The sequence below is a fragment of the Staurois parvus genome, unplaced genomic scaffold (assembly GCF_062004578.1).
Source record: "Staurois parvus isolate SC_StPar_1 unplaced genomic scaffold, SC_StPar_1.0 ptg001199l, whole genome shotgun sequence".
In the NCBI taxonomy this organism is placed as follows: domain Eukaryota; kingdom Metazoa; phylum Chordata; class Amphibia; order Anura; family Ranidae; genus Staurois; species Staurois parvus.
This window is the reverse complement of record NW_028318995.1, coordinates 337,341-356,995: the sequence shown is the minus strand read 5'-3', so window position 1 is coordinate 356,995 and position 19,655 is coordinate 337,341. Positions and strand designations below refer to the sequence as shown.

Sequence of the window (19,655 nt, the reverse complement as noted above, 5' to 3'; positions counted from 1 at the left end):
GTAAGCAATTGTAAATTGCACCAGGGCTGAAGATGATATACTTGCATTTCACCAACACAATTTTCATCTATGTAATGAATACTAATTAACAAGCAGAAGCACTCTGCCTTCTAGAGGTAGAAAAGCAAACTGAATACCACAGGCAAAACTTTTGGAGTGGAGAGGGATTAGAACCCCTGTCAGGTTTTTATTGCTGTTGCCCTGTTAGGAAGATTCACCTTATTTATTTGTTCTGCTTACCATTTGACCATCGAAAGTGAAAAATCCCAAATTTTAGGCTGGCAACAGTACAGGAAGATGGGGGGGGAATTTTTGATAGGGGCATTTACTTTTGGTTACAACCAGGAATTCGCTCACTTTCAAGGGATTTCCTCTCACTTCCTGTTTTGGCAAAGGGACAGGGAATTAAGGGGAATCTCCCCAAAAGGACACAGATGGCAAAAAACCCCAACAACTTGACAAACTCCATTACTCCAAAATGAAAAAAAAAAATGTCTTTAGTTCTACTTTAAAGTGAACGTAGACCCTAGGAATAAACAGATCTTATTTGCTCCCTTTTGGTCTGTTCCATAAACTAATAAAAGTATTGTGTTATGAATGTTCTATAAGTGCATAGAAATACTTGTTGATCCTGCCAGAAATCTAGTATTGTCTTGTATCCTGTGTAATCTGAAGAGTTCTGTCCAGCAGTCATATCTTTATGCCCAGTTTTTGTGAATTACAGGATACCCCTATGCTGTGGAGATGGGGGGAGAGATAGATGTTTTGTAGTTTCTGTCCTAGGATGATAACACTTTTTGTTCCTAGCTTTACTTTAAATTGCCATTAAACCCAAAACCAAACATGTAATATGTAAATTAGATGTGGTGGCTGCTTACATATTCTTTTCTTTCGCTTTCTCCGTCTGTTTTCACCTGGTGATTTGGCCAGTAACACACCTTCTGTATAGTGAGACGCCTGTCCAAAGAATGGCCATTGCCCCAGTCTATAACTGGCCTTCACAGCAAGGAGCACATGGAAGGGTGACGCATGTCAAACAACAAAACAGAAAAATTCCCAGCTCAACTTGCCAGCCAGCTTGCAAACAAACCGAATTGACCTGTCTAACAGTATGTGTTAAAAACAGGGGTTTGGTTAGCACACATTTGCAAATACATGCGTAAGCTACAGAGCCACGTCATGGCACCCCGATGTTCTGTAGTCCTAACTCTAAAAAATTTTAAGAGCCCCCATAGTAGAGGCACATGTATTTAATGGATAGAACAAGGGCAGGTGAACCTGAGGTAGCCCACCCCTCTTTAAAAGGTACAGGAGCGCTCTGGACACCCAGCATGTAGCACAATGGCAGCTAAGATGTCCAGTGCGCCCCCTCACCAACAATTCAACAGTACAAAAAAATGGCTGCTTCCCCAGTCTATAACTGGCCTTCACAGCAAGGAGCACATGGAAGGGCGACGCATGTCAAACAACAAAAAAAGAAAAATTCTTCGCTCAATTTGCCAGCCAGCTTGCAAGACACCACTCTGGCTGAATGAGCACAGCAAGCACAGCAGACAGAAAGCAGCATTGTCAGACTTGGGGGAGTCTTACACGTATTAGCTGATTTAAATACACTAAACAAACTGAAGCCAAACTCCAACTAACACTTTATATTCAGTTACCACAACTATGTTCCTTTTAAGATAAAAGGTTTTACATTAATAAATAAAAGCTGATTAGGACAAATCACCCCTTACAGTGTTAAGTGGTTTGTCTCATCCCTGTTAACTGATACATTCTGCTGGAGAGCTTGAGCTTCTAGAATACAACAGACTAGCTGAATCTCTAGATTAAAATAAAAGAAAGGAAGCCTAAAAAAATTAAGCTAATGCAGCCATCACATCTAATAATTGGTAAGCTTCAAAATAATAAATGTTTGCTTTGGTTCAATACCACTTTAAGGGTCTATTCACACTATGTGATGTACTACTGCAAATGCATTAATGCAACGTTTTATCCTGGATTAAGCTGGCCAAAGATGGTTCAAAATTCAGCCTGTTCAGCACGGGTCAGCCAAATTTTCATCCATCTATGACTGTTCCCACTCTAACAGCAGCCTTCTGTTGAACAGGACTCCTGGAAAACTTTCATTTCCTTAGCAGCTGCAGTATTGATCAGTTTATTCTGGAGTCCAGTTGTCAGAATAAAATAACCCAGCAGGAAGGATTCCTTCATCCACCTTGCTTGTGTGGATTGGGGAATCCATTTTTTTTATTTTTAAATCAGCCCTGTGGCTGTTGGAAAGATACAGAATCAACTATGACTAGCCTCAGGAGGAGCTGCATTAAAGCGGAGTTTCACCCAAAAGTGGAAGCTCCGCTTATCTGCCCTCTCCGCTGCCACATGTGGCTCCTTTTCAGGGGAAGGTGGGAAGAAGGTACCTAGCTTTGACAGGTACCCGCTCCCACTTCCCATGGCAAACTGAGCCGGACGTTCAGCTCCATCTCCTTCCCCCCGCAGCCCTCTGAGATATTTCACAGGTCCCAGAGGATTACAGCCCATTCAAAATGCACATGTTCAGTAGGAAACCAGCTGTGAAGCCACAAGGCTTCACTGTCGGTTTCCCTTAGTCAAAATGGCGACACCAGCACCCGACAGCCAACTAAAGAATTAGCTCAGGGTGAGGACACCACTGGATCCTTGGACAGGTAAGTGCCCTAATATTAAAAGTCAGTAGCTACAGTATATGTAGCTGCTGACTTTCAATTTTTGGGAGGGGGGGTGTTACTCCTTTGAATAGGGTATCTGGTATGGGCAAATGGTAAAGTGGGATAACCAAACACAATCCTTTTTTTGATACAACACAGCAATTACATTTCCGTGCCAAGGACTATTGTAGTTGTGTGGTGGAATGCCTTATTATATGAAAGGCACTGCAAGGCTCCACACTGCCAGTAATATGGCACCATGTGTTCTACAGTGTATAGGTCTGAAAGGGCCCTAAAGTGAACTTGGGAGATACCACCTGTTTCTAAAAGGTGCTTTTAAAGAGCTGTCATTCTTGCTTAGTGCAGCATTTCTAAAACTGTGGGATGCCATGGAACTGAAGGGGGAACATGTAGGTGGATGCTACTCCTTTTGGGTAGCATGACCATGAGGCATGAATCACAATGGGAACACATTCAGCATCCCATAGTGATCTGATAGGATGGAAGTCACTTGAGGCATCATCTACTACAGCACAGTACTAGAGGGAAGAAGAGGGGCCACAGCATAGACAAAAGCTGCATTTGTGGACTCCAGTGACAGTTTTGGGTGGGCCCATGTTCTGTTTCAACACCTGGTCTTCTACATTCCAGGCATTTATCCCGTGCCCTAATTCACCCTTGTCCCACTCAGGACACTGTTCAGCCCTGTCCAGCCGCAGCCTGTCATAGACTTTGACAGGCTGCAGGTAGCAGGAGAGGACACTGTGCCTGTACATTAATATTGCTCTATTATAAATTGCTTACAATCTTCAAAGTAAACAAAAGAGTATCTTTCCAAGATGGCCTTTAGTCACATTCCTAAATAATCTAATGAAAGTGAACACACCATTACAATAAATGATTGCCAGTCAGATAACAATATTATGATTTAAAAACCAACGCACATTCATTTTTATTGAAGCTATTGATTAACAAATGTCCCTTTCAGGTTTTACTGCTGGTTTCCATAAGTAAGGAAAGGGTACGTCTCCAACAGCAACAAGAAAGATTTTTTTTTCCTTTAGTATAGTGGGGAAAGGCTAGAACCCCTCTCAGATTTTTATTTTTGCCTGTGCCTTTGTTTTAGGATTCTCTCATATTATCTGTCTGTTACATAGTGGGTAAGGTTGAATAAAGAGAACAGTTCAACTTGGTGTATGTACTGTATGTGTATTACTACCATTTTCATTATCCCAGTAAATTGTGTTCGCTAAGAAACATTTAGAAGTTTTTTTTTCAATTTATCTACACTCTCTGTGGACACCACCAACTATGGAAGGGAGGTCCATGTCCTTATTGCTGTAAAAGTAAGGAACCCTTTACGCAGTTTAGGATTGAACTGCTTCTCATCCAACTTCATTGTGTGGCTACGTGACCTCTTTAGAGACCTTGGGTTAAATAGTTTCACAATTTAAAGATTTGTATATTGTGATCTTATCCCCTCTTAAAGGATATGTTCACCCTGAATACGGGTGTAACATGTTACAAAAGGTGAACTATCTTTTAAGCGTCTCTTCTCCAGGGGGGAATACAGTTGATGTTTGTAGTCATTCCTTGTAACTGAGATTCTCCTATTAGTTTTGTTGCCTTTTTCTGGACTCTCTCCAGTTCCAGGACATCCTTCCTGGTGACCAGAACTGGACAGCATATTCAAGATGTGGCTGAACCAGAGAAAAGTGGTAGAATTAAAGTCTTATCTCTTGAGTAATTATTCTTTTTAATACATGCTAGCAGGCTGTTGGCTTGCTGCAGCTTGGCATTACATGCTATTGACAAGTCTGTCTTCTACAAGGACTCCCAAATCCTTTGCCATCCTTAATTCCTCTAGAAGTTCTCCCCCTAACATGTAACTTGCATGCATAGTTTTAGCTCCAAATGCATGACTTTACATTTTTCTACATTGAACCCCATAAATTATTTAACTGCCCACCCCTCTATTATACTGAAGTCTTCTTGTAAAATTGCTATACCCTGTTGTGAAGTTATTGGCTTGCTTAGCTTTGTATCATCAGCAATCAGAGATTGAACTATTTATGCCACCCTCTATATCGTTCATGAACAGAGTTGGTCCCAGAACACAGCCCTGGGGCACCCGGCTCACAATTCTAGGCCATTCATAAATATTATTATACAGGATTTATATAGCGCCAACAGTTTGCGCAGCACTTTACAAAATGATGGCAGACATTACAGTTACAATACAATTTGATACAAAAAAGAATCAGATGGCCCTGCTCGTTAGAGCTTACAATCTAAGACATGCCATTAATCACCATCCTCTCGACATGTTCCTGTAATCAGTTGGAATCGCTGGCATCCCATTAGATATGTTCCAAATATGAGCCTGTCTGGAAAACAGACATCTAATTTGAATGAAAGAATACTTGGTGACAGTATAGCTTTTAAAAGGGGAGTAGCAGAGAGCACAAAAACGTGTTGCGGATTTGCTTGATTCAATTTGCATTAGTCAGCGATGAAACTGAATCACCAAACTCAGAGATGCAGAAGGTGATCCATGCTGCCGTTTATATAAATAAAAAGGTTTGTTGGAGCGAGTTTAGCGAGTTGCACCAGCAGTGGAGCACTCATCTTGGGTGGTATTACACAAATCCTCTGGAAATTCAATTTGCCTTAAGCCAGTCAGACTGTTTGAATGCTGAATCGGTCAAGATTCGAACCCTGTATGGGCAGGCAGAATGTACCCAAAAGATCGGTCGATTGACTTCGGTAGAAGCCTGCCAGATTTTACATGCGATTATTGCTAGCGGCTGTTATAGGGCTTTCCCCGCCAGGAGAAAAAAAAGAAAAAAAAAAAAAAAAAAAAAAAAGGGATTATTGCTAGTGGCTACAGTGGCCAGACAACACTGTGGTTGTAAGAAAGAAATTTGCTCTGTCTATGGCATGTCTTAGCTCTTGAAGTCACATACTTGTTTTTTTTCATTGCAGCTCCTTCACTAGTGAATGAATTCATGCAGCAATAATAGTGACTTTCCCTGTTGACAATGGATGTAGACTTTCAGTGATTATGCTACTAGCGAAATGTAAGCAAAAACAGGATCATCAGGAAGACATGGCCCTAGGACCTGTTGATGGAAAAATGGCACATACACTTCAGTCTGAACTCTGTACTTTTATTTCAAATATACAAAAACTAAGGAATATATTGAACGCCCTTCACCAAAAGAAGATAGGGAGTTTTGAGCTGCATATATTTTTCTATGACAGGATCAGAGGATTCTCAAACAAACCGTTTTTCTAAAATCCATAAGTTCTATTGAAAACATAACAAAATCAATCTTAAAATTGATCATTACTCATACTGTGTACATTTTATGGAATCTTTGTATTCCCCTGAACAAAAACAACAAAAAACGTAAAGATTATAATAAAAAAAAAGGAACACACACAAGATTAAAGGGACACTATGTAATCAGAGTATAGCATCAAGTCAATTAAACTCCTGGGATATTGATGTGGTCAGTTAAGTAGGGTTGTTAATTAACCACTTGCCTACCGGGAACTTATAACCCCTTCTTTACCAGGCCAATTTTCAGCTTTCAGCGCTGTCGCACTTTGATTGACAATTGTGCGGTCATGCAAGATTGTACCCATATGAAATTTTTATCATTTTTTTCTCACAAATAGAGCTTTCTATTGATGGTATTTAATCACCGCTGGGCACTTTAATTTTCGCGCTTTAAAAAAAAAAAAAAAAAGTGCAAAAAATTTGAAAAAAAAGTTTATTTCTATTATAAACTTTTTCAAACAGGTAATTTTTCTCCTTTTACTGATGTGCGTTGATTAGGCAGCACTGATAGGCAGCACTAATGAGGTGGCACGGATAGGCAGCACTAATGATGTATCACGGATAGGCGGAACTGATAGGTGGCACTGCTAGGCATTGACTGGCGCAACCGATGGGCGGCACTGGTGGGCACAGGTGGGTGGCACTGCTGGGTGGTATAGGTGTGTGGCACAGGTGGGCGGAACTGGTGGGTGGCACTGCTGGGCACCGATCATCAGGGCACTGATCATCAGTGCCCCGATGATCGGTGCCGATCCTGCTCTGACAACTGCCGGTTCTTGGCAGTACTTTCCTCACGCTCTGACAGTGTGAGGAAAGTGCAGCCGAGAACCGGCAATTGCATTTCCCGGTGATCAGCGTGTCATTGGACACGGCTGATCACGTGGTAAAAGGCCGCTGTGATTGGCCTTTCACCACATCACGTGATCAGCTGTGTCCGTAGGACACGGAGATCGCTGGGGGCGCGTTGAAGAGCGCATTCTGGGAGGACGTCATAAGACACCTGTTATTAATTTAACTACTTGCCAACTGCAGACAGCTGAATGACGGCTACACTGCGGCTGGCTAATTCTGGGAGGACGTCATACGACAGCCTCCCAGAACTAGCCAGCCGCAGTGTAGCCGTCGTTCAGCTGTCTGCGGTTGGCAAGTAGTTAAATTAACAACAGGTGCACTAGATGGGCAACAATGAGACGACCCCCAAAACAGGAATGGTTTTACAGGTGAAGACCACTGCCATTTTTTTCTCTACTTATCTGAGTGTTTTTCACTAGTTTTGCACTTGGGTCAGTGTCAGTACTGGTAGCATAAAGCAATACCTGGACCCTACAGAGGTTGCACGGGCAGTCCAACTCCTCCAGGATGGCACATCAATATGTGCCATTGCCAGATTTGCTGCGTCTCCCAGCATGGTCTCAAGAGTGTGGAGGAGATTCCAGGAGACTAGCAGTTATTCTAGGAGAGCTGGACAAGGCCATAGAAGGTCCTTAACCCATCAGCAGGACCGATATCTGCTCCTTTGTGCAAGAAGGAACAGGATGAGCACTGCCAGAGCCCTATAAAATTACCTCCAGCAGGCCACTGGTGTGAATGTCTCCAACCAAACAATCTGAAATAGACTTCATGAGGGTGTCCGGAGGTCCTCTAGTGGGCCCTGTGCTCACTGCCCAGCACCATAGAGCTCAACTGGCATTTGCCATTGAACACCAGAATTGACAGAACCACCAATGGCGCCCTGTGCTTTTCGCAAAGAGGAGGTTCACCCTGAGCACGTGACAGATGTGAAAGGGTCTGGAGAAGCCGTGGAGAATGTCATGCTGCCTATAACATCGTTCAGCATGACCATTTTGGTGGTGGGTCAGTGATGGTCTGGGGAGGCATATCCAAGGAGGGATGCACAGATCTCTACAGGCTAGACAATGGCACACTGACTGCCATTAGGCATTGGGATCAAATCCTTGGACCCATTGTCAGCACCTACGCTGGTGCAGTGGGTCCTGTGTTCCTCCTGGTGCACGGCCAGAATATGGCAAGAATATGCAGGCAGTTCCTGAAAGATGAAGAAATTGATACCATTGAATGGCCCCCACACTCACCTAACCTAAATCCAATAGAACCCCTCTGGGATATCATGTTTCGGTCCATCTGACGCCACCAGGTTTCGACTCAGACTGTCAGGAGCTCAGTGATCAGATATGGGAGGAAATACCCAGGACACCATCCTTCGTCTCATTAGAGGCATGCCCCCGATGTTGTCAGGCATGCATACAAGCACGTGAGGGCAATACAAACTACCATTTTGAGTTGCTGTAATAACATTTCAGCCTATTTAATTATTGGATGTTTAGGTTTTGTAATTTCCGCTAATTAGACAATCCCAGCCTCCCATATTCCCAGGTAGCTTCAATTTTCCCTATGTTCAGAAAAGAGGTCCTTTAGGGAGCCAAGGAGCTTTAACTTTAAAAAGCTTTTTCCACTGCAAGAAATGCTCAGAAAATACACTTTGGATTTCACTCTGTGTCTTGGTGAGTTGACACTGCTTGTGAATCTTGCCAAGCCAGCAAGTTGCCATACCGTCCATACACACTGGACCTTAGCAGTTTGCACTACATTTGTAACAAATAGCAACTGTTTTTTGAATGTTTAGCCCTATTGTTAACAAAATACAGAAATAGACTTATACACTTTCTTGTTTGCAAAATATGGTCAGTATAGTTTGAGGCCAGTCAAGCTACCAGTATGTTTTTGAGTTGCAAAAGGAAACCAGGGCACAAAAATCTCAGAGAAACGTTCACATCGCCTGTAGGAAGTGTCATACTGGGAAACAAGCACAGAACTCCAGCACTTTCAGGCCACAGTGCCAATCACCATTGTACAGCCCTGTGTTTTCTCAAGTCCGAGTCAACAAATGTGTTTTATTGATATGTTGGAAAGAAATAAAGCATTAGGATAAACCTGGAAAATCTGTGAAGAACACTTTATTTTTTTTGGGGGGGGGGGGGGGGTACACATATTGCACAATACCACAAGTGTTTTTTCTAGTATTTCTCAACTTTTTTTTTTTTCTTCAGTTAAGGCACCCTTTAAAATTCTGCACAATGTTGAAGTACACCATTCTAGAATGTAAAAAAGATAAACTAACAGTTTTCCATTGTTAAATCATCCAAGTTGAACTGCACCAACTGGGTGCCAGCACAGGCACCCAACTCACAATCCAAGGCACTGATAAATATGTACCGCACACCAATATCAGCTCTTCTAAATGACTCTACTTGACCACAAGCACCATGACAGCATACAAATCCTCCCCACCCAGGGACAAACAAGGATGCTGTACAAGTACCTGATATCCTCTTTATTAATCGTCATCAGTTGTTAGGATGCCAATGGCTGGCACGTACAGTGCCCAAGGTTGTAATGGTGCACAATGTAAACCTGTGGCTTTGTGTAACAAAAAGGCAAGCTTGTCATTTTTGGGCAATTTGGGGCAACGTTTAAGCATTTTACCAGGGCACCCCTGCAGAACCCAGAAGGCACCCTGGTTGAGAGAGGCTGGTCTATACTGCAAGGAGATTGTAATTTATTAAGTCACAGATAAGGGGGTTTTAAAAATTGTCTTCAAAAACATGACTGCTTTACTTGTCTGCTGTGTGGAGGGGCTGACTCCATTATCTAACCAGGCAGTATTTATTGTCTACAGCGGAAATGGCAGGAACCCTCAATGCTCACAGCGACAATGACAAGTCCTTGTTTCACCATATTACTGCTCATTACGTCATCTCTTCAGATGTTTCTTCTTCTTCCTCTGATTTCCACTTTTTTTCACTCTGTGAAAAATCAAATTAAAAATAACGTATCCATATAGTGCAACACAAAATTAAAATCCTCTTGTCACAATTTACAAACAATACTTTTGATGACTTAGGTGTGATGTATGCGTTATACGGATTATAGTGTTATTTGATGTGTTTTACCAACAGAAATGGCATTTTCAATTCACTAGAAAATTTAATGGTGAATCAGCTGAATTTATGGCAGGCAGAATACATTATGTTATGGTTTTTGCAGCATTTTGGTTCTTTAAGTAGTTGCACATTTTTATGTATCGCTACACTCTTCAGAGCCGCTGGTTTTGGGTCCCCCTTTACTTCCTGCACAGCCAGGTAACACAATTTTCACTTACATCCAGAAACAAGAATAAGTCCATGGACTTGGTTTTTTATGTTTAATAGGGACTTTAACTTGGATAGGGTATAGGGGTTATGGGATGCCCAATTTGATTGCAGAATAATAATGTGAGGATCATTTCCTTCTCTAGAAAATGCTACAACAATGGCAGATGAACGACTGTGGTCCAGCCTAACTTTGACAGTCTCTTTAGCAAAGTACGCCAACTTGCAAGAGCGCTAAGTCTTCTTGAATGGATTTTTATCAAAGTCTTAACTTGTAGGAGCTCTAAGTCCCCTAAGTGTTCAAAATACCAGCCCACCCAGCTACAGTATCTGATCCCAGAACAAGGGATTGGGTAAGCTATGAATTGTCCCCTGAAGGCTTGCCAGAACTTGCATCCAGCAGACTTCCCCCTTCCAGGCCTTGCAGATGTATAGGTACTCACACTGTCCTTGTCCTACAGCTGTAGAACTGCTTTCAAGCCCCAATAACTGGGCTGATTCTTCTCCAAGCTTGGCAGACTGTCCTTACCCGATGGACTGCAGGGCTCTTTTAGCTTCCTCCTTCAGCTTCCAGCATCCAGCCTGGAAGCAAGACCACTCCACCTTCTCCAAGGCCCCTTCCCAGGCTACACGGCAGCATCTCTCAGCACAACATATTTCACCCAACTCCCCTGCTGGTCAGGCTCGATCATATTTATGGGCTGGTAAGTCACACTGTCAGGCCCCTCTGCCTGGGATTGGTAAGACTTCCATAAATATACATATCAGCCCCACCTCACTTGCATCTACCGGCTTCTAGAGCAGGGGGAGGTATCAGAGGACTAACCTGAAGAGCTCTCCAGCCCTGACGTGAAGTAACCCTCTTACTAAAACCCAGGCTTCTAGCAAGCCTCTAACTACTCTCAACAAATATGTACACCGGAGGGCACTACACTTAATAAACAGCAAATGAGATAACAGAACCCCACCAGTTTCAGACAGGACCATCAGGTGTGCAACATGTCCCCTTGCTGGCCACAGTTTCAAAAGCATCTGTCGCTACACCTAGGGTAGGCATGAGCAAGCTGGGCAGGGACCCAATACCATCTCAGGAAGACTTTCCACACAGCCTCAAGTGTATTCATATTAAAGGAGCATTTAGCAATGGCTGTCCAGGCCCTACTCCAGTCCGCCAGATCTATGGAAGACTGAAGATTCCGCTTCCAGTGGGACATGTAGGAAAGGGATGCTGATGACGGTCGGACATTTAGGGATGCATAAAATAGCTGAAATTAAGATGGGGGACCCTGGGGCATGCTGGCATGTGTGCTCGAAATGAGTCTTGCAATATGGGTAGGTGGACGCACGGCAAAGAGCAGAGATCCAATGTTTTAGTTGGAGGAAGCAAAAGTGTGCCCTTGCCTGGGCTTCATGCGTCTTCCAAAGGGCCTCCCAGGTCAGGAAGGAACGCTAGGAGAGGAAATGATGTAAGGTGGGGCAAAAAAGTATTTAGTCAGCCACCAATTGTGCAAGTTCTCCCACTTAAAAAGATGAGAGAGGCCTGTAATTGGCATCATAGGTAGACCTCAACTATGAGAGACAAAATGAGAAAAAAAATCCAGACAATCACACTGGCTGATTTGGAAAGAACTTATTTGCAAATTATGGTGGAAAATAATTATTTGGTCAATATCAAAAGTTCATCTCAATACTTTGTTATATATCCTTTGTTGGCAGAGGTCAAACGTTTCCTGTAAGTCTTCACAAGGTTGGCACACACTGTTGCTGGTATGTTGGCCCATTTCTCCATGCAGATCTCCTCTAGAGCAGTGATGTTTTGGGGCTGTCGCTGGGCAACACGGACTTTCAACTCCCTCCAAAGGTTTTCTATGGGGTCGAGATCTGGAGACTGGCTAGGCCACTCCAGGACCTTGAAATGCTTCTTAGGAAGCCACTCCTTCCTTGCCCGGGCGGTATGTTTGGGATCATTGTCATGTTGGAAGACCCAGCCACGTTTCATCTTCAATGTCCTTGCTGATGGAAGGAGGTTTGCACTCAAAATCTCACGATACATGGCCCCATTCATTCTGTCCTGTACATGGATCAGTCGTCCTGGTCTCTTTGCGGAGAAACAGCCCCAAAGCATGATGTTGCCACCCCCATGCTTCAGAGTAGGTATGGTGTTCTTTGGATGCAACTCAGCATTCTCTCTCCTCCAAACACGATGAGTCGTGTTTCTACCAAACAGTTCTATTTTGGTTTCATCTGACCATATGACATTCTCCCAATCCTCTTCTGGATCATCAAAATGCTCTCTAGCAAACTTCAGACGGGCCCAGACATGTACTGGCTTAAGCAGGGGGACACGTCTGGCACTGCAGGATCTGAGTCCCTGGTAGCGTAGTGTGTTACTGATGGTAGCCTTTGTTACGTTGGTCCCAGCTCTCTGCAGGTCATTCACTAGGCCCCCCCGTGTGGTCCTGGGATTTTTGCTCACCATTCTTGTGATCACTTTGACCCCACGGGGTGAGATCTTGCGTGGAGCCCCAGATCGAGGGAGATTATCAGTGGTCTTGTATGTCTTCCATTTTCTAATTATTGCTCCCACAGTTGATTTGTTCACACCAAGCTGCTTGCCTATTGCAGATTAAGTCTTCCCAGCCTGGTGCAGGTCTACAATTTTGTTTCTGGTGTCCTTCGACAGCTCTTTGGTCTTCACCATAGTGGAGTTTGGAGTGTGACTGTTTGAGGTTGTGGACAGGTGTCTTTTATACTGATAACAAGTTCAAACAGGTGCCATTGATACAGGTAATGAGTGCAGGACAGAGGAGCCTCTTAAAGAAGAAGGTACATGTCTGTGAGAGCCAGAAATCTTGCTTGTTTGTAGGTGACCAAATAAATACTTATTTTCCACCATAATTTGCAAATAAATTCTTTCCAAATCAGCCAATGTGATTGTCTGGATTTTTTTTCTCATTTTGTCTCTCATAGTTGAGGTCTACCTATGATACCAATTACAGGCCTCTCATCTTTTTAAGTGGGAGAACTTGCACAATTGGTGGCTGACTAAGTACGTTTTTGCCCCACTGTAGCTATATCTTTCAATATGTGCCCTCTCCCCTCCTCCTAAATATCCTACATACCCTGTATAAAAAGATCTGTGTACTTTTTTAAAATCTGGAAAACAGCTATGAATTCCCAGAGCTGTGACGTCACCCATAGTTTCCCATGGCCCATCCATTGTCGGTGCTCCCTCCACTCTCCCCTGCACTCTCCACTGACACAGGAGAGCCAGAGCTGCTGTATCACATGATCAGACCAGATTAAAAAAGTACACAGAACTATTTTATAGAGGGTATGCAGGGACATATCCACTCAACGGCCTCTTTATTAGGTACACCTGATAAATTGCTTGGTAACACAAACTGCTAATCAGCCAATCACATGGCAGCAACTCAATGCATTTACGAATCTCGATGTGGTGAAGAAGCCTTGCTGAAGTTGAAACCGAGCATCAGAATAGGGGAAAAAAAAAAAAAACGGGATTCAATGTGCAACTAAAGCTTGTTTTTTTTTTTTCTTAAAATAACAAACATGTCTATACTTACCTGCTCTGTACAGTGGTTTTGCACAGACCAGCCCCAATCATCTTCTTTTTGGGTCTGTACCGGCACTCCTCCCCCCTTCGAGCAGTGCCCACATGGAAAGCTGCTCGCTCGGCCCCGCCCCCACACTCTCCTCATTGGCTCACTGGCTGTTATTGACAGTAGTGGGAGACAATGAGCTTCCACTGCTGTCTCAGCCAAGGAGGAAGAGTCTCCAGACAACAGAGGCTATTGTGAACGTTGCTGATCAGAGGAGGCTCAGGTAAGGATTGGGGGGGGGGGGTTCCTGGTGGGGCCACACAAAAGTTTTACCTTCCTGCATAGAATACATGAAGGTACAAAAAACATCTGCCTTTACAACCACTTTAAGTGACTTAGACCAGCCCGTCTGGCATCAACAACCATGCCACATTCACAGTATTCTAAAAACTGCTCAACTACTAGGCTTTTCACACACAACCATCTCTAGGGTTCACAGAGAATGGTCCAGAAAAGGGAAAACATCCAGTGAGCGGCAGTTGTGTCGACGAAAATGCCTTGTTAATGTCAGAGGGAAACGGGCAGACTGATTCGAAATGATAGAAAGTCAACAGTAACTCAAATAACCACTTGTTACAACCAAGGTATGCAGAATACCATCTCTGAATGCACAAACCTTGAATTAGATGGGCTACAGCAGCAGACCACACCGGGGTGCCACTCCTATCATCGAAGAACAAGAAACTGAGGCTACAATGCGCACAGGCTTGCCAAAATTGGACAATAGAAAATTGGAAAAGCGTTAACTGGTCTGGTGAGTTTCGATTTCAGCTGCGACATTCAGATGGTAGGGTCAGAATTTGGCGTAAACATGAAAGCATGGATCCATCCTGCCTTGTATCAACAGTTCAGGCTGGTAGTGTTCGTGTAATGGTGTGGGGGATATTTTCTTGCCACATGTTTGGCACCTTAGTACCGACTGAGCATTGTTTAAATGCCATGACCTGCCTGAGTATTGTTGACCATGTCCATCCCTTTATGACTACAGTGTACCTATCCTCTGGTGGCTACTTCCAGCAGGATAATGCACCATGTCACAAAGTTTAAATCATCTCAAACTGTTTTCTTGAACATGACAATGAGTTCACTGTACTCCAATGGCCTCCACAGTCCCCAGATCTCAATCCCACCTTTGGGATGTGGTGGAGATTCGTATCATGGATGTGCAGCCAACAAATCTGCAGCAACGTGATGCTATCATGTCAATATGCATTAAAATCTCTGAGGAATGTTTCCAACACCTTGATGAATCTTTGCCAGGAGGAATTAAGGCAGATCTGAAGGCAAGAGGGGGTCCAACCTGGTACTAGCAAGGTGTACCTAGTAGTGGCCGATAAGCGTATGTACTGTATGGAAGCTTATTAGCTGAATGTGTTGAGTAGAAATATACTGAGTGATAAAATAGTGACAAGATATAGTATACAAATTGTAGAATTGACCAAAGATAAAGTGTACTATGGCCAAACACTTACTTCTTATCTTGTCCTTCAAATGTGAGTCGATTTGGACAGTTCCTCCATTTGTGACCACTTTTTCCACACAGAAAACAGCCACCCACAGCACCACCGCAGGGATGCTCTTGTAAACAGCACCGATCACAGGAAGAACAGTGAGCCCAAGCTGTAAAATAAAAGCTATTCAATACATTTCCATGGTACATTTTTTTCTCAGTACCATATGAGGCCCGTACATCATGAATCAGCCATTTGTTTTTTGCGACTGGAACTACTTAGTGCTATGTGCAGGCAGCCCATGTAAGTCTATGGGGACCCAATGGCTGTAGGAACAAAGCCGCCCATCCTAATTTGACAGCCATGTGGGTGAGCGCCACCAAACATACACTGTCTGTGCTCACAGCTGTTCACCCAAACTCATGTGCTTATTAAATTAGGATGAGCATCTGCATCCATACAGTCGCTGCATTCCCAGACTTACATGAGCTGCCTGCACAAATCACCTGCCGGCTTTAGCAGCAAATACAAATGGCAGATTTATGATGTACAGGTCTCAGCACCTATAGTAAAACTTAAGAGGGATACGTCCTAACTGTGGAATCATATCAAATATTTGCAGCTGGTAAAAAATGTATTGTGAACTTTGTCAATTACATGAAACTGTCAACGGATACAATGAATACACAACTACTGCAGGCTTGAAGCTGACCCTACTTGGACTGAGTAGCAAGAGCTATTCCAGAGCTAGAAAAATTCACACAGACCCAGAAAAGTGAATTATTGCTGGTGTGTGAGAGACAGGTTTTCAGGTTGTTTTGGATGCTCACCAACAGAAGATAGAAACAATATCACTGGAGTGGGGGCTCTGTGATAGCATGTGATGACAAACACAGTGTCTGAACCTGGCAATACCCACCCAGTATTTTAAGATAAAATTATCAAGACATTCAGGACAGACAAGGATAACTCTGTAGGTACAGTAGAAAATGGAGCAATAATCATAGCAACGAATCAGAAAAATCAGATTTCTGCACTGTAATCAGATCAAAAGGAAATATAACAAACATTTTACTAGCTTTTTTTTTTTTTATGGACTACCATTTTTTACTAGCTGCCACATTTTTTTTTTACTGGCTATCATAGGTTTGATTTACTAACTAGCAGTCATGACAAATACGTGGGCAGCCATTCTTCAACTTCTTAAAATGTCATCTCTCTGTCATTGTGACCCATTTGTTTAACCCCTTCACACCTAAGGGTAAAATAAATCTTAAAGCCTAAAGTAAAATTTTACAACTTTGACATATGTTAGTAAAACCGTACATATCACCGTATATATTACCACAACTAATTTGTACATCCAGGTGGATTATACCTTGGTTTTTTTTTTCAACACAAACTGGGCTTTCATTTGGTGGTAAATGGTAATGGATGTCTCCTGGCCCAAAACAGTAAAAAAAAAAAAAATTTTTTTAAAAATGTAGCTGTGTGTTTCTTGTTACTACCATAACCTACCACCAAAGAACAACCCAAAATAATTTTTCCAGCTCTTAACGATCACAGCGATACCATATTTGTGTATGTTATTTGTTGTTACTACGGCCCAGAAACAATAGTGCGCATTTTGTTTTTTGATTTTTTTTTTCCCCTAAAAACACACTGACACTAACACCAATTTAAAAAAAAAAAAAAAAAAAAAAAAAAAAAAAAAAAAACACACAACAACACACAACCCGACCTTTGCCCTGAGCTTGATCCAAACACTAATCCTAACACTGAAGTAGATCAAACCTTGATCTAGGTATTTTTTAATATTTAACTTTTTTTTTTTCTACAGTTTTTTTCCCCTCTGCAAGGAGAGAGAGAGATACAAATGTATCTCTCTATTTGCTCGAGAGGAGAGAAATGCCGATAACCGGCATTTCCCTGTTTACATGTGATGAGCTGTGATTGGACACAGCTGATCACATGACCGAGCCGACATCTTCTGCTCTTTCCGTGGATCGGTGATTCGCTGTGTCCGAGGGACACAGCGCACTGCCGATTGCTGCGCTCCCTGAGCTGCGCATGCGCAGTGAGAATGGGAGGACGTCCTCCCAGAACGAGAGAACCACCTTGCGCCCGTCATTTTACTATATGGCGAGTGAGAGGCGGTTAAAGAGGTGCTTATCCGCATCCTTGTCCCGGGTGATAGACTCTATATAAGCTGGATGGTCCACACAGGTAACGGCTATGTAACTAGGATTTTCAAAAGAAGAGGTCAGTAATATGAGCCTCCATTCTTTTCTTATGAGAGGTTTCCTTTAACAGGATTGCTTTCATTTCCTCCACTACAACATTTATCAGGTGTTTTTTTGTGGATTTATGCTCAAAGTGGAAATTTGCAATGTTCTAGGGTACATTTAGAAATGTTAATTGTGCCTAAACTGTACCCTAAAATGTATGTTTTGTCTGGAATTCCTCCTTATATAGCAGTGCTTTTCCTACTGCCTAGGCACTCTATTGCTAAATCCAAAATAGCTGTATTATCTGCAGTGTGAGATCTAAGGCACTGCTGCCTCTGACTGCTAGTTCTATGAGATTTGGAGTGAGGTGATGTCACTACTGTTCTGCTTACTGTTCTCCTTGCTGGAGGATCTGACATGAGGAAGCAAAACCCTCCCTCTAATAAGATGCTTGCCATTTTTTTTAGGCACAGCTTCAAGAGCTCAGTTCCTTTTAAAAGCGAAAGCTTGCTAATATAGTGAATCTATGAAACAAAGACTTTGCTAGTCATTACTTACAAGGTTTCACACATTTATTGCATAAGGAGCAATGCTTCCACTGTCTGCCATCCTGCAAAGACACAAACACATTCTGATGTGATTCTTCAGAAGCAGATATCCAGCTAGAGAAGCATGGGCAAATTCAAATACACATCAAGGTCTATGTCCAGGCAGCACCTGCGCATTACAACCCCATAGACTTAGATGTCCTGCTGTCTCTGGCCTTGGGACACAGCCCCATAGAAGTCTGCAGGGCACTAATGCACAGGTGTGGCCAACGCATAGGTAAAGACGTATAGAAGATCCAAAGTGCATTCTAAATCCCACCCCATATTCAGTTTCATTTACTTTACATTTTTTGGTTTTTCTAATAAAAAACGATGAGTTCTTAAGCTACCAGAAATTCAGGCACCACTACATACTGCCTTGAATAATATTATAGCCGGGATCCTCTACCTCTGGGATTTGCAGGAAAGTTCTGACCATAAAAACATGATTTATATTACTCAATTATATAGCACAAATATTGGAGTGCATTGCAGGACATACTGATCAATCACAAAAGTCCCTGTCCCCAAATAAACTTTAATCCGAGGTCTATAACATAAGTGCAGCGCTGTGATATAGATCAATGAATGAATAAAAGTTCATGCAATCTTCATAAACAAATGAGGAATATGGAATGAAAATCTTCCTTATGCAAATAGGTGACTGGAACCCTATAGAAGAAATGCGCACTCACCGACCGGGCATTAAAAATGCGCATGTATATGACCTGCATACTACTACACCCAAGGCTGATGATCCACCTGTGAGGGATGTACCGTGTGCATTGCTGATTACCTGGATTGCTGGTCATATACATGCGCATTTTTAATGCGAGGTCGGTGAGTGCGCATTTCTTCTATACGGTTCCAGTCACCTATTTTGCATAAGGAAGATTTTCACTCCATATTCCTCATTTGTTTATGAAGATTGCATGAACTTGTATTCATTCATTGATATATATCACAGCGCTGCACTTTATATATATGATTTATGATACAAGGTTTTGGTGATTCCTTTGAGTGTTCTAGCAGCTGATTATATGAGCGCTCGCTTTATATCTATATACTTTTATTAAACTTCATATACTTCTATATACATATTAACTTCATATACGTGGTCCCTTGTGGGAACTGAACTGAGGACCTCAGTTAGGCAAAAGTGACACTTATCCAGCATGCAAATCAGGCAGATGCATAATATTTGTACATAGTTTGTGTACACACGTAGTATATAGGACCCATATAGAAAAATATATATCTAAAAAGGTATTACCTTGGAGGGACAAGTGTTGCAGGTTTCACAGTGCTTATTTTCAGAGGACACATATCTCTGGCACAGTGAACAGAACCTAAATGACAGAACATAATAATAACAAGTATAAAGTCAAATAAAAAGATATACCCAAAAAGAACAAAAGGGTGATTGGATGATCTGACAGCCCCCAAAGGGATTGGCTGGCGGTCCATGAATGTTTAAAAGACAAGGTCTAAGGGAGGATGTAGGTATTATTATTATACAGGATTTATATATCGCCAACAGTTTGCTCAGCACATTGAGGGATAA

At 42.5% G+C, this 19,655-nt stretch overlaps 1 protein-coding gene across 1 annotated transcript in view; it reads right to left on the bottom strand.

The window, feature by feature from the left end:
- Positions 1–9,024: 9,024 nt before the first annotated feature.
- The window catches only part of ZCCHC4 (zinc finger CCHC-type containing 4), a 29,399-nt gene continuing 18,768 nt past the window's right edge, over positions 9,025–19,655 (bottom strand). Inside the window, exons 10-13 of the mRNA XM_089660032.1 lie at positions 19,365–19,440; positions 18,063–18,114; positions 15,298–15,445; positions 9,025–9,857 (exon numbers count right to left, since the gene is read on the bottom strand). Of these exons, the coding sequence (XP_089516158.1) occupies positions 9,806–9,857; positions 15,298–15,445; positions 18,063–18,114; positions 19,365–19,440 (328 nt within the window). The 3' untranslated portion in view covers positions 9,025–9,805. The remainder of the gene's footprint in view (positions 9,858–15,297; positions 15,446–18,062; positions 18,115–19,364; positions 19,441–19,655) is intronic.